Source organism: Eschrichtius robustus, chromosome 1 (assembly GCF_028021215.1).
Source record: "Eschrichtius robustus isolate mEscRob2 chromosome 1, mEscRob2.pri, whole genome shotgun sequence".
NCBI classification, from domain to species: Eukaryota; Metazoa; Chordata; class Mammalia; order Artiodactyla; family Eschrichtiidae; genus Eschrichtius; species Eschrichtius robustus.
The window spans coordinates 180,794,468-180,808,468 of NC_090824.1; the positions used below are offsets into that span (position 1 = coordinate 180,794,468).

General features: G+C 44.3%; 1 protein-coding gene across 1 annotated transcript in view; it reads left to right on the forward strand.

Moving 5' to 3' along the window:
• The window catches only part of CDC123 (cell division cycle 123), a 57,065-nt gene extending 43,528 nt beyond the window's left edge, over positions 1-13,537 (forward strand). The window contains exons 11-13 of the mRNA XM_068560269.1: positions 9,025-9,150; positions 12,355-12,492; positions 13,287-13,537. Of these exons, the coding sequence (XP_068416370.1) occupies positions 9,025-9,150; positions 12,355-12,492; positions 13,287-13,313 (291 nt within the window). The 3' untranslated portion in view covers positions 13,314-13,537. The remainder of the gene's footprint in view (positions 1-9,024; positions 9,151-12,354; positions 12,493-13,286) is intronic.
• Positions 13,538-14,001: the final 464 nt, after the last annotated feature.

Genomic DNA, 14,001 nt, shown 5'->3' on the forward strand with positions numbered 1-14,001 from the left:
CTTGCATTCCTGGGATAAACCCCACTTGATCATAGTGTATGATCCTTTTAATGTGCTGTTGGATGCTGTTTGCTAGTATTTTGTTGAGGATTTTTGCATCTGTGTTCCTCAGTGATATTGGCCTATAGTTTTCTTTCTTTGTGACATCTTTGTCTGGATTTGGTATCAGAGTCATGGTGGCCTCATAGAATGAGTTTGGGAGTGTTCCTTCCTCTGCAATATTTTGGAAGAGTTTGAGAAGGATAGGTGTTAGCTCTTTTCTAAATGTTTGATAGAATTCGCCAATGAAGCCATCCAGTCCTGGGCTCTTGTTTGTTGGAAGATTTTTTTTTTTTTCTTCTTAACATTTAATGTTCTCAATGTACTTCTTTTTTTTTTTTTAATTTTTATTTATTTATTTATTTATTTATTTATTTTTGGCTGTGTTGGGTCTTCGTTTCTGTGCGAGGGCTTTCTCTAGCTGTGGCAAGTGGGGGCCACTCTTCATCACGGTGCGCGGGCCTCTCATTATCGCGGCCTCTCTTGTTGCAGAGCACAGGCTCCAGACGCGCAGGCTCAGGAGTTGTGGCTCACGGGCCCAGTTGCTCCGTGGCATGTGGGATCTTCCCAGACCAGGGCTCGAACCCGTGTCCCCTGCATCGGCAGGCGGATTTTCAACCACTGCGCCACCAGGGAAGCCCTGTTGGAAGATTTTTAATCACAGTTTCAATTTCAGTGCTTGTGATTGGTCTGTTCATATTTTCTATTTCTTCCTGGTTCAGTCCTGGAAGTTTGTGCATTTCTAAGAATTTGTCCATTTCTTCCAGGTTGTCCATTTTATTGGCATACAGTTGCTTGTAGTAATCTCTCATGATCTTTTGTATTTCTTCAGTGTCAGTTGTTACTTCTCCTTTTTCATTTCTAATTCTATTGATTTGAGTCTTCTCCCTTTTTTTTCTTGATAAGTCTGGCTAATGGTTTATCAATTTTGTTTATCTTCTCAAAAAACCAGCTTTTAATTTTATTGATCTTTGCTATCGTTTCCTTCATTTCTTTTTCATTTATTTCTGATCTGATCTTTATGATTTCTTTCCTTCTGCTTACTTTGGGGTTTTTTTGTTCTTCTTTCTCTAATTGCTTTAGGTGTAAGGTTAGGTTGTTTATTTGAGATGTTTCTTGTTTCTTAAGGTAGGATTTATTGCTATAAACTTCCCTCTTAGAACTGCTTTTGCTGCATCCCATAGGTTTTGGGTTGTCGTGTTTTCATTGTCATTTGTTTCTAGGTATTTTTTGATTTCCTCTTTGATTTCTTCAGTGAGCTCTTGGTTATTAAGTAGTGTGTTGTTTAGCCTCCATGTGTTTGTATTTCTTACAGATTTTTTCCTGTAATTGATATCTAGTCTCATAGCGTTGTGCTCAGAAAAGATATTTGATACGATTTCAATTTTCTTAAATTTACCAAGGCTTGATTTGTAACCCAAGATATGATCTATCCTGGAGAATGTTCCATGAGCACTTGAGAAGAATGTGTATTCTGTTGTTTTTGGATAGAATGTCCTATAAATATCAATTAAGTCCATCTTGTTTAATGTATCATTTAAAGTTTGTGTTTCCTTATTTATTTTCATTTTTGATGATCTGTCCATTGGTGAAAGTGGGGTGTTAAAGTCCCCTACACTGATTGTGTTACTGTCGATTTCCCCTTTTATGGCTGTTAGTATTTGCCTTATGTATTGAGGTGCTCCTATGTTGGGTGCATAAATATTTACAGTTGTTATATCTTCTTTTTGGATTGATCCCTTGATCATTATGTAGTGTCCTCCTTTGTCTCTTGTAATAGTCTTTGTTTTAAAGTCTATTTTGTCTGATATGAGAATTGCTACTCCAGCTTTCTTTTGATTTCCATTTGCATGGAATATCTTTTCCCATCCCCTCACTTTCAGTCGGTATGTGTCCCTAGGTCTAAAGTGGGTCTCTTGTAGACAGCATATATACGGGTCTTGTTTTTGTATCCATTCAGCCAGTCTATGTCTTTTGGTTGGAGCATTTAATCCATTTACATTTAAGGTAATTATCGATATGTATCTTCCTATTACCATTTTCTTAATTGTTTTGGGTTTATTTTTGTAGGTCTTTTCCTTCTCTTGTGTTTCCTGCCTAGAGAAGTTCCTTTAGCATTTGTTGTAAAGCTGGTTTGGTGGTGCTGAATTCTCTTAGCTTTTGCTTGTCTGTAAAGGTTTTAATTTCTCTGTCAAATCTGAATGAGATCCTTGCTGGGTAGAGTAATCTTGGTTATAGGTTTTTCCCTTTCATCACTTGAAATATGTCCTGCCACTCCCTTCTGGCTTGCAGAGTTTCTGCTGAAAGATCAGCTGTTAACCTTATGGGGATTTCCTTATGTGTTATTTGTTGCTTTTCCCTTGCTGCTTTTAATATTTTTTCCTTGTATTTAATTTTTGATAGTTTGATTAATATGTGTTTTCGTGTGTTTCTCCTTGTATTTATCTTGTATGGGACTCTCTGTGCTTCCTGGCCTTGATTAACTATTTCCTTTCCCATATTAGGGAAGTTTTCAACTATAATCTCTTCAAATATTTTCTCAGTCCTTCTTTTTCTCTTCTTCTTCTGGGACCCCTATAATTCGAATGTTGGTGCGTTTAATGTTGTCCCAGAGGTCTCTGAGACTGTCCTCAATTCTTTTCATTCTTTTTTCTTTATCCTGCTCTGCAGTAGTTATTTCCACTATTTTATCTTCCAGGTCACTTATCCGTTCTTCTGCCTCAGTTATTCTGCTATTGATCCCTTCTAGAGAATTTTTAATTTCATTTATTGTGTTGTTCATCACTGTTTGCTCTTTAGTTCTTCTAGGTCCTTGTTAAATGTTTCTTGTATTTTCTCCATTCTATTTCCAGGATTTTGGATCATCTTTACTGTCATTACTCTGAATTCTTTTTCAGGTAGACTGCCTATTTCCTCTTTATTTGTTTGGTCTGGTGGGTTTTTACCTTGCTCCTTCATCTGCTATGTATTTCTCTGTCTTCTCATTTTGCTTAACTTACTGTGTTTGGGGTCTCCTTTTTGCAGGCTGCAGGTTCGTAGTTCCCGTTGTTTTTGGTGTCTGTCCCCAGTGGCTAAGGTTGGCTCAGTGGGTTGTGTAAGCTTCCTGGTGGAGGGGACTAGTGCCTGTGTTCTGGTGGATGAGGCTGGATCTTGTCTTTCTGTTGGGCAGGTCCACGTCTGGTGGTGTGTTTTGGGGTGTCTGTGGCCTTATTATGATTTTAGGCAGTCTCTATGTTAATGGATGGGGTTGTGTTCCTGTCTTGCTAGTTGTTTGGCATAGGGTGTCCAGCACTGTAGCTTGCTGGCCGTTGAGTGGAGCTGGGTCTTGGCATTGAGATGGAGATCTCTGGGAGATTTTCGCCGTTTGATATTACGTGGAGCTGGGAGGTCTCTTGTGGACCGGTGTCCTGAACTTGACTCTCCCACCTCAGTGGCATAGCCCTGACGCCTGGCTGGAGCACCAAGAGCCTGTCCTCCACACAGATCAGAATAAAAGGGAGGAAAAAAGGAAAGAAAGAAAGAAGAAGATAAAATAAAGTAAAATAAAATAAAATAATTAAAATAGGAAATAATTATTAAGAGAAAAATTTTTTAAAGTAAAAAAAAAAAAAATGGACAGACAGAACCCTTGGACAAATGGTAAAAGCAGAGCTATACAGACAAAATCACACACAGAAGCACACACATACACAGTCACAAAAAGAGAAAAAGGGAAAAAATACATATATATCGTTGGTCCCAAAGTCCACCTCCTCAATTTGGGATGGTTCGTTGTCTATTCAGGTATTCCACAGATGCAGGTACATCAAGTTGATTGTGGGGATTTAATCCGCTGCTTCTGAGGCTGCTCGGAAAAATTTCCCTTTCTCTTCGTTTGCGCAGCTCCCGGGGTTCAGCTTTGGATCTGGCCCTGCCTCTGCGTGTAGGTCGCCTGAGGGCTTCTGTTCTTGGCTCAGACAGGATGGGGTTAAAGGAGCAGCTGATTGAGGGACTCTGGCTCACTCAGGCCAGGGGGAGGGAGGGGTACGGATGCGGGGCGAGCCTGCAGCGGCAGAGGCCGGCGTGACGTTGCAACAGCCTGAGGCACGCCGTGTGTTCTCCCAGGGAAGTTGTCCCTGGGTCACGGGACCCTGGCAGTGGCAGGCTGCACAGGCTCCCGGAAGGGGCGGTGTGGATAGTGACCTGTTCTTGCACACAGGCTTCTTGGTGGCGGCAGCAGCAGCCTTAGCGTCTCCCACCCGTCTCTGGGGTCCGCGCTGATCGCCGCGGCTCGCGCCCGCCTCTGGAGCTCATTTAGGCGGCGCTCTTAATCCCCTCTCCTCGCGCACCATGAAACAAAGAGTCAAGAAAAAGTCTCTTGCCTCTTCGGCAGGTCCATACCTTTTTCCGGACTCCCTCCCGGCTAGCTGTGGCGCACTAGCCCCTTCAGGCTGTGTTCACGCCGCCAACCCCAGTCCTCTCCCTGCGATCTGACTGAAGCCCGAGCCTCAGCTCCCAGCCCCGCCCGCCCCGGCGGGTGAGCAGACAAGCCTCTCGGGCTGGTGAGTGCTGCTCGGCACCGATCCTCTGTGCGGGAATCTCTCTGCTTTGCCCTCCGCACCCCTGTGGCTGCGCTCTCCTCCGTGGCTCCGAAGCTTCCCCCCGCCGCCACCTGCAGTCTCCGCCCGCGAAGGGGCTTCCTAGTGTGTGGAAACCTTTCCTCCTTCACAGCTCCCTCCCACTGGTGCAGGTCCCGTCCCTATTCTTTTCTTTTTTTTCTTTTTTTTTTTTTCCGTCCCTATTCTTTTGTCTCTGTTTTTTCTTTTTTCTTTTGCCCTACCCAGGTACTTGGGCAGTTTCTTGCCTTTTGGGAGGTCTGAGGTCTTTTGCCATTGTTCAGTAGGTGTTCTGCAGGAGTTGTTCCACATGTAGATGTATTTCTGATGTATTTGTGGGGAGGAAGGTGATCTCCGCGTCTTACTCTTCCGCCATCTTGAAGGTCTCTCCCACGTGTCTGTCTTCACGGGTGATGGCATCTGTTAAGAGTTAGGAAGAGGAGCCATGAACTGAGATGTGGTACAAAGGAGGGATGTCACCTGGCAGAGTTTCAGCTTAGTGGAAACAAATCTTAGAGAAACGACGGGGAGCTGGCACAGTAGAATGGGTAGGAACCTGAGCTGGTGGGCGCCCGTGGCTCTGTTCTAAAGCCGGACTCCGGCCACATCCAGTCAGTCACGCACCACTGTTTATCGAGAGCCTGTCCTGTGTTAGATGCTGGGCTTCTAACAAGCAGCTTCCAACCAGATGATCTCTCGACCGTTAAGGAGCTTATCTTCGAGACTTAAGCGTTCCAGGATTGGCCTGGTAGCGAGCAGGATGGAATCAGTGAGGGAGGGAGGGAACCTAGCCCATTGCCCTGAATGTGCGGCTCAGAAGAGCTTTATTCTCATTTAATTCAGCATCTCCCTTAGTCCATACCACCCTGTGAGTTGTGTGTTATTTGTTCCCATTGTTCAGATATTCAGTCTGAAGCAATTTTGTTCTAATGCAGTTATATTTAATGGCATTTGAAAATTTGGGGTTTGCCAGGGTGTCTCAGTATTTCCCTGGCACATGTCCAGGTCTGCTGTGGTTCAGTAGGGCTGGCAGGTCCGTGCACATGTGTGACTTGGTGAAACAGCTATATAAATGTCTTAAGTGAAGTTGGACATGGACGTCAGTAATTATGACTGTGATCTGACAGAACTGAAAGCAGTTTGCGTGCTTTTAAAGTGGAAAACACGCCAGTGTAAACATCCTGACGGTTTCTGAGAAGAGATGTCAGCCATGATGTAAAACTCATTTGCATTCATTCAGTGGCACTTGTATCACCGTTTCTTAGACATTGTCTTGAATATATAATTTTATGGCTACTCTTGTGAGAAAGCTAACTCTTCTTTTTTTTTTAATTTTTATTTATTTATTATTTTTGGCTGTGTTGGGTCTTCGTTGCTGCACGGGAGCTTTCTCTAGTCGCGGTGAGCAGGGGCTACTCTTCGTTGCAGTGCGCGGGCTTCTCATGGCGGTGGCTTCTCTTGTTGCGGAGCACAGGCTCTAGGCGCGTGGGCTTCAGTAGTTGTGGCACGCAGGCTCAGTAGTTGTGGCTCGCAGGCTCTAGAGTGCAGGCTCAGTAGTTGTGGCGCACGGGCTTAGTTGTTCTGCGGTACTGCACATGGGATCTTCCCGGACCAGGGATCGAACTCGTGTCCCCTGCATTGACAGGCGGATTTTTAACCACAGCGCCACCAGGGAAGCCCTAACTCTTCTTTTATGTTGGTGTCTGATCTGAGGAATAATCAGAGTGTGTCTAGGCTTGGTGACACTCTGATGTGTCCACGTTCTGACAGCGACTGGGCAGGTGGACTCAGCGCTGAGAGCTTCTACCTGCCCGGTACGTCAGAGCTACAGCGCCCCCATCCAGTAGGTCTGGGACAAGGCCTTGGAATGTGTATTTTAAGAAGCTTCTTACGTGATGATAATGCACGACTAGAATTTAGAATAACTACTTTAGGTACTTGAAAAATGATTCAGGTCCCCCTGTGTATTTTTTTTGCTATGGTTATTGTCTTGTTATTAATTTCATTGCTTTTGGGGATGAATATCATCTTGTATCTTTGATATTGTTGAGAATGGATCTGCAGTCTCGTTACTTTTTTATTTCTGTCTTACGAGTGATTGAGAAAGAAAGTACAATTTCTAATGTGCTAAGTATTCTTTAGATATTTGTTAGATTAAGCTTGTTAATGTCATTAGTGTGAAAATATACATAGAAGGTCTGATTCTTAACCTTGCTCCTCTGCACTCCTTTGGTGTTAGTTTCTTATGTATCCTTCCAGTATTTCTTGATGCAAAAACAAGCAAGATACTTATTTTTTTCCATCTTTCTTACGCAAGAGTTAGCATATGATATACACTTGCACCTTGCTTTTTATACTTTTTAAAAACAGTGTATCTTGGAGAGCTTTCCATTTTCTTACAAGGCATAGTATTTCATTATGTGGATCTACTATCTAGTTTGATGAGTCACTTCCCTATGGATGAATGCTTAGCTTGTTTCTAGTCTTTTACACACTGTGCTATGGTGAACAATCCGTATACTGGTGTGTGCACATGTGTGCATGTCCTGGTCTGGACTGAACTCTTTCAAGGAATAGACTCTGTGTTACTGATTTATGCCCTCATGCCTGGCACAGTGTTTGGTGCATAGAGATTTAGTTGGGTGGATGGGGGCGGTGGACAGTTGGTTGATATTAGGAAGGTCAGTGTGACCACGCTTGTCTGATGGGTTGCCTAAAAGCAGAATTTCTCAGGATGTCTTGTTCCTGAGGTGTGACATGAAAAACATGTTATAGGTTTGAAATCCTCATCTTGATAGTTTATGCCTGATTACAGCTGGCTTATTTTTCTTTAAACTAGAGGATGGCTTCTGAACTACAGAACAAATTCTGCCAGCTATCAGTCCTCACAGTGGTGATTTTATTTGTTTTTTACAATGTGGCATATTTTTAGTTTACAGAGCTAAATATTCTGATGCTAACAGGTGTGAAAGTTTTTTTTTTCTTTCTTTTAATTAGGAGATAGTTTTACTGGTTATAAAATCTCAAGTCGAAAGGGTTTGAATTTTAGAAAGTACTCATTTTGTTAAAATAACATACAGTATATCAGAGACATCTGAGTAATCGCTGAAAAAGCAAAGCTGAAAGCATACCAAGGAGTTGATTGATGGCTGACATTATTTCACGTAGTCAGAGAAGGTACGAGTGGGCACCAAATTGAAGTGAGGATACAAGTCAAGTGGCAAGAAGGATTTGCAGGATTTCTCCTGGGGATTGTAGAAACCAGGAAACTTAGTCAATGGTATATGGTAGAAAGTTCCTGTAGTAGTTCTTTGCCTCTTATTAGAGGTTTCTAGTTTGCAGCCAGTCCTAGGAAGATGTTTCATCTTTCTTAAACTTTTCCTTTAACACAGATGAGAGACAGTGCTAGATATTAGTAATGCTGGCTTAGCAGTCCAGTTCCTTTTTAATTTTACACATGCATGGCTGATCAAGACACGATTGCTACATGTTTACAGAAAAAACTACCAACAACAAAACGGTACAATTAAATAAATGTCTCAGTGAGAAAAATCAAAAGGAGCAAAGATAAAATTTTCAACGAAACATTTATCTAGTAAAATGTCACATAACGTCTCCGTGATCAAATGTGTTGGCTTTAATCTCCTGGCAGGATTTCACAGATTCTCCAGCTCCTTCACGTCAGTGCTCTGCCACTTTATACCAAGGTGCAGACTCTGTCTGACTGGGTCAGAGGTGTCCTTTCCCTGAGGCTGGAACCTATCACTTTGGCCATCGCTACTGTCAGAGTAGGAGAAGATGGCTGTTTCTTTTAAAGGTTGATTTCTTTTTTTCATCTCCCTTTCATGTGCCTTCAAGCTCTATCATGCAGAGAAAACAGTTATTACACTGAAATGAAAGACAGCTGAGCATTTTCTTATGTCTTTCGTGTGTTTATAAAAAACAAGCCTTTGCAGAAGCCTCTCAGGGCTCAGGGATGGTGCTGAGAACTGCTGGCCTCTTCATGAAAGATCATTGAAGTCACCCTTGAGAACATTCCAGTCATGCTACTTCGGTGGAACCATTTTGTGAGATTTTCCTTTCCCTGCTTGGGTTTTTGACATAAAATTCTCATGTGATTGGAGGCGGAAGTCGACATATATGTCTTCGTCGGGCTTTCCTTTCAGGGTCTCTCCTCCGCCTGTACTGGCGGCCTTCCCTTTGGCACTGTGCCTGCACCACTTAGACAGGCGGCCCCTTCTCAGATGGGGCCTGGAGGAAACTGTCTTTTGAAAGAAGTGATATGATTTTTACGATGACCTTTTGGGTAGAATAAGATGATCTTTCTGATAAGGCAGATTACAGACTTTGTTTTATTTTATGCTTATTGATCTTTCTTTCTGTACTGCAGGGGAAGGTGTGGCTGATTGATTTTAATCCATTTGGTGAAGTCACAGACGCGCTGCTGTTTACTTGGGACGAACTGTTATCTGGAAGAAACTTAAAGGGTGATTTTAGTGAAGAAGCCCTGGAGCAGGTAAGATGATCAGAAAGATCCCCAGGAAACCTGTCAGTCCACTGAGGAACTGCTCGCTGGTTCTCCAGGCGCTGACACAGATTTACTCATAGATGCTTTGCTGAGTTCTTTGTTTCGTACTCTCTCGTGAATGTTTTCTGTCTTTCACAAAATAGTTGTATTAGAAAAAGGGTGTGCGCTTTGATTTCTTCACTTCCCTTTGTCTAAAGTGAAGATGATCATCTGATAGTTTCTTTTCTGGTTATTTTTCTTTTTCTTGGCTCCTCTGTCCTGCCCATCTGAGAATCCGGACCGTGGGTCAGGTCACGCATCTGTTTATTCTGGTCCCGGCCCCGGGCTGCCGCACATGGTTAGAGGGATGTAGCCCAGATGCGCAGACGGGGTGGGGAGGGGGCTCGTCCCGGTCACCACCCCTGGCTTCCCGTGGGTCTCACCGCAGGCTCTGTCGCCCTCGCCAGCGTCCCCTCCTGCTGTCCCCAGTGGCCGTTCCACCCACTGCACGCTCCTCAGAGCTTCCGTCCATCACTCCTGTCCTCAGCAGCTGCTTTTGTGTCTTCCCTCTTAGGAAAAGAGAATCCATCGCTGAGAACTCACTCCGTTTAACTGTCGTCAAACCTACAGACTTAACCTGCATCCTTCCTCCCGAGTCACATCTCTGCCCCTGCGTCTCTCCAGGTTCCTGGGGCTACCGTCTGTCTTCTTTCCTTTTTCCAGTCTCTTCCTTTCTCTGTAAGCAGGTAACCGTGTTCTGACGCCTCCTGTCTTAGAAAGCAAGACCTCCCTCAGCCCTGTAATGCCTGCTCATTTTTAAAGGAAATTCTGAAGTCACCCATAATCCCACCTCCTCGAGAACCACTGTTAATATTCTGGTGTGGAACCTGCCTGCACACATACACACGAGGCTTTCTAAAGTCAATGAGAGTGCTCTGCGTCTACAGTTCTGTCCATGGAGCTCTTCATTTCGTTCTCTCTCCTGAGTGTTTTCTGTCTTTTACAAAGTAGTTTTATTTCACACGGTTGTTTAAAATCACACAGAATTAGAAAGAGGTGAGACTTGAAATCCTACTACCTAGAAATGGCCATTCTTACCGGCTCTGTTAAGGTTTTCTGGGCAATTTTTGTGTGTATACACATGCGCGTGCACACATTATTTTGGAAGTGGGGTCCTGCAAGTGCCTCTCCTGCTGTCGGGCCACTCGCTTGTCCTGTGGCCACCGCTCCCCACGCCCCTTGCCGCCCGGGCCTCCTCGGCTCATCCACCCCTCCACCCCCCGCCCCCGGTTCCAAAGAAACTGCCTGTGGTGAGAGCTCCACCAATGTGTCAGGAATTCCAGCGAGCAGTGCACGGCCCCGCTCTTCCTTAACGCTGGGCCGCATCTGAGCTGTCACCTCTTGTTCCTGTCACACCCTTTCCCCTGGTTTCCGTGACGCCTGCTTGCCTCCCGGCTTTCTTCCTGCTTCTCCGGCTGCTGCCTTGCCCTCCGTGTGAACATCTTTCCTTCTGTCTGTCTCTGAAATAGTCCTTTTCATCCTTACTCTGTCCCGGGCCGTCCTGGGCCCTGTTTTTCTAGATCTGACTGTGGTCCCTGTTTTCCACATCAAGGCGCTTGCCCTGCTGTGTGGGCCTTGCCTGCGGACTTGCCTGCCTCCTGCCTCGGGCTGTAGGTTTCCGAGCCCATTCATGGGATCCCTGTTCTCCATGTGTCTGTGGGGCTGTGCACAGTGCCAGGCACAGCTAAGGTTGATCGTATTAGTGAATGAAGGGATCTTATTCCTGCTGGCATCTTAAGAGTTGTGGGCCATTAAATCTGAGCGTCAAGGAAGAAGATTTGGCACAAGGTTATTTTTAAATATGAGGGACAGAGTTATTGGATAGAAACAGTTTGCACAAGATTCACTGTATGATCCGAATTCATTCATTCTTCCTTCCCTCCCTCCCTCCCTTTCTTTCTTCTTAATGTAAACAGCCTCATATCGGAGGTTGGGGATGCCAGAAGGGCAACAGGAGCCGGCCCCTGCCTTTCCCCAGGATCACTTCCTGTCTGTCCTCCGCCGCACAGAGACCTGCCTTCCTTTCGTTCCTCGAAGCCACAGAGCCCTGCCCGGCCTTCAGGTCTTAGCACTGGTCGTTTCCACTGCCCCCAAAGCCGTGTTCACTCCCAGGCCTCACGAGGCTGCTTTCATCCTGCTTCTCAGTTCTCAGTCCAGACGTCCCCTCCTTAGCAAGGTCCCACCTGGCCCCCCCTCTGAAGAGGAGCCTACATGGTTCTCCTCTTACCATAGTGCCCTGCTCTTTTGTTTTTATAACACTTTTTAGTCTCTGGAACAAGCTTGTTAATTTGTTATTTGCTTGCTTGGTGGCTGTCTGCCATCTTGTTTTCCAGTTTTTCTCCCACCCCTAGAACAAGGTCCAGCAGACAGTTGGTGTTTCATGAGTACTTGTCAGATGGCTGGTCTGTCTGTCATAAGGTATGGCCTGCTTTCTAGGGCTCCACGGTCCTGTTCCATCCAAGTTCCCGGCCTGTCTCCACCTGCTGGACACCATCCATCCCTCACCTAGGTCTCTGCCACCCATGAAGCCCAAACACAAGGCCTCTGACTCTGAAATCCTTTTCAGCGCCAGGCAACTTGTGAATATTCTATGCAAGACTCTAAGCATGTACAGTAAAGAATGTGAAGACCTGTTAAATATGATCCTTGAATTTGCAGTTTTACATAGGTGCTGAGAGGAATCTACAAATAAGTATGTAAAATGACGTGAGAAAGGCACAGCAGTGTTAGGGGTTCGGAGCACTCGCTTGCCCTTACTGTTAACTCTGTTCTCTAAGGCGGTATTTCCAGCAGTGCACCTGTGGAAAGTGACAGTGTTTATAAAGCGTGCTGGCCCGTGTGGGACCACGCGAGGCAGCCTCAGGCCGGGAGAGACCCGCAGCCCTTCGTGGCCACGCTGGCTGCACACCCAGCACTCAGGGGCCACCTCGCCCCCCGCGGGGGCTCTGTCTTCACACGCCTTAGATGCGTATTTTCTTGTGAACATGGGGAGTTATTTTAAAAACCTTGGTGCTTTCTGTTACTTCAGAACCTGATTTTCTTCCCTACGTAGTACAGAAGAGGACATGGAGTTGGAATTGCTACGCCAGCATCTTTTTCAGTTTGAAGAATAGACTTAAAACAGGACTTTCCTTTTTCTTTTCCTCCGTAAAGGATGCTCCGGCCTTCCGTTGCACCAACAGCGAGGTCACAGTTCAGCCGAGTCCCTACCTGAGCTACCGGCTGCCCAAGGACTTTGTGGACCTCTCCACCGGGGAGGACGCTCACAAACTCATCGATTTTCTTAAACTGGTAAAGTTTCTGTGTACTTAGTAGGCTGGCCAGCTCTGCTTTCAGGTTGACTCTTTAACATTTCATTTTAGTCATATACCATGTAGACTTTTATTTGATGATTGGGAATTAATGGGCCAGGATTACTGAGTGAGGTCATTTTATAATGACATAATGTCAAGTAAGCTGAAAGGTTAATTTATTGATTAAAATGACAGAAACTGTTTTTATATGTGTATGCTTGAGTAATTTTCATAATACTTGTAATCTTGAAGAAGTATGTATAGTTGACCCTTAAACAACCAGGGGAAAATCCACATATAATTTATAATGAGCCCTTCGTATCCACGGTTCTGCATCCACGGATTCAACCGACGGTGGGTCCTCAGTACCATAGTATTTACTACCGAAGAAAATCCACATGTAAGTGGCCTGTGAAGTTCAAACCCATGTTGTTCAATGGTCAACTGTATACTGTTATAGGGCTGAGAGCAGATCAGCTCTCTCCGATGGGTACTCCAGGGGGAAGGTGAGTATTTGTATTTGTGTGTGTTTCTGGGTGGGAATATTTGTACGTAAAGAAGAAAGAGAAGAAAATGTTCAAATATCTTGAGGATAATGTGCCCAGGAGCCAAAGTGATAAACTACTTTAATGAACTACATAAGGCATGTTTTTTTTCCATGATAATTTTCAACCACATCTTTTGCTAGGGGTCTCTAGAAAATTATACTTGCTGACAGAAAAAGCGATCTTGGCTAAACAAATATCCCAATTAGAATGTGCTGTTTTAATGCATCTTGGTTTCCTTTGACAGAAAAGGAATCAGCAAGAGGATGACTGATTAGCATGCTAGAGTTCAAGGTCAAGTCACACAGGAAACCACCGCTGCTTCTGGAGGCCGTACATAGTCCACAACCTCCTATTAACCCAGTCAGCAGGGGAGGGGGAGGGGGGCAGCGTGGAAGTCAGTGGCTTTTTATATTCATGTATAAAACTGGGGGAAATGGAGGGACTTTGCTACTTGTAAAAATAACACAATAAATAGATCTTAAACATAGGAAACCATCCTGTTCTGATGATAAAATACTTTCTATGAAATACCTTGTTCTTTAGGCTCAGTCTATTTATATTTATCTCTGTTCCTTGTGCTATTTTTTTTTTATACCTGGCAGGTAGCTGGGCAAGTTTATATTTGTTATACAGAAATGGGTTCTTTCTTTATCATTACTTTTCCCATTGAAAAAATAGAACCTTATATTACTATAGAAAATACTTTTCCTACTTTGAGGATTTTCATGTAATTTTTCTATCAGTTGAGCTTTGGTTTGGGTATAGTTAAAATAACACAGACTTCTCAAACTGTCAACCATGAATTTCAGTATAGTACCTTAATATGTATCCCTAAAACTATCACGGATATAATTCAGCCTTTTAAACGATTATTGGAATTTGGTGGGAGGTAGATTCACTTTTTTTAGGCCACCGTTTTAGTAGTTATTCTTCAGTGTCCTGACTGATGATATATCAGT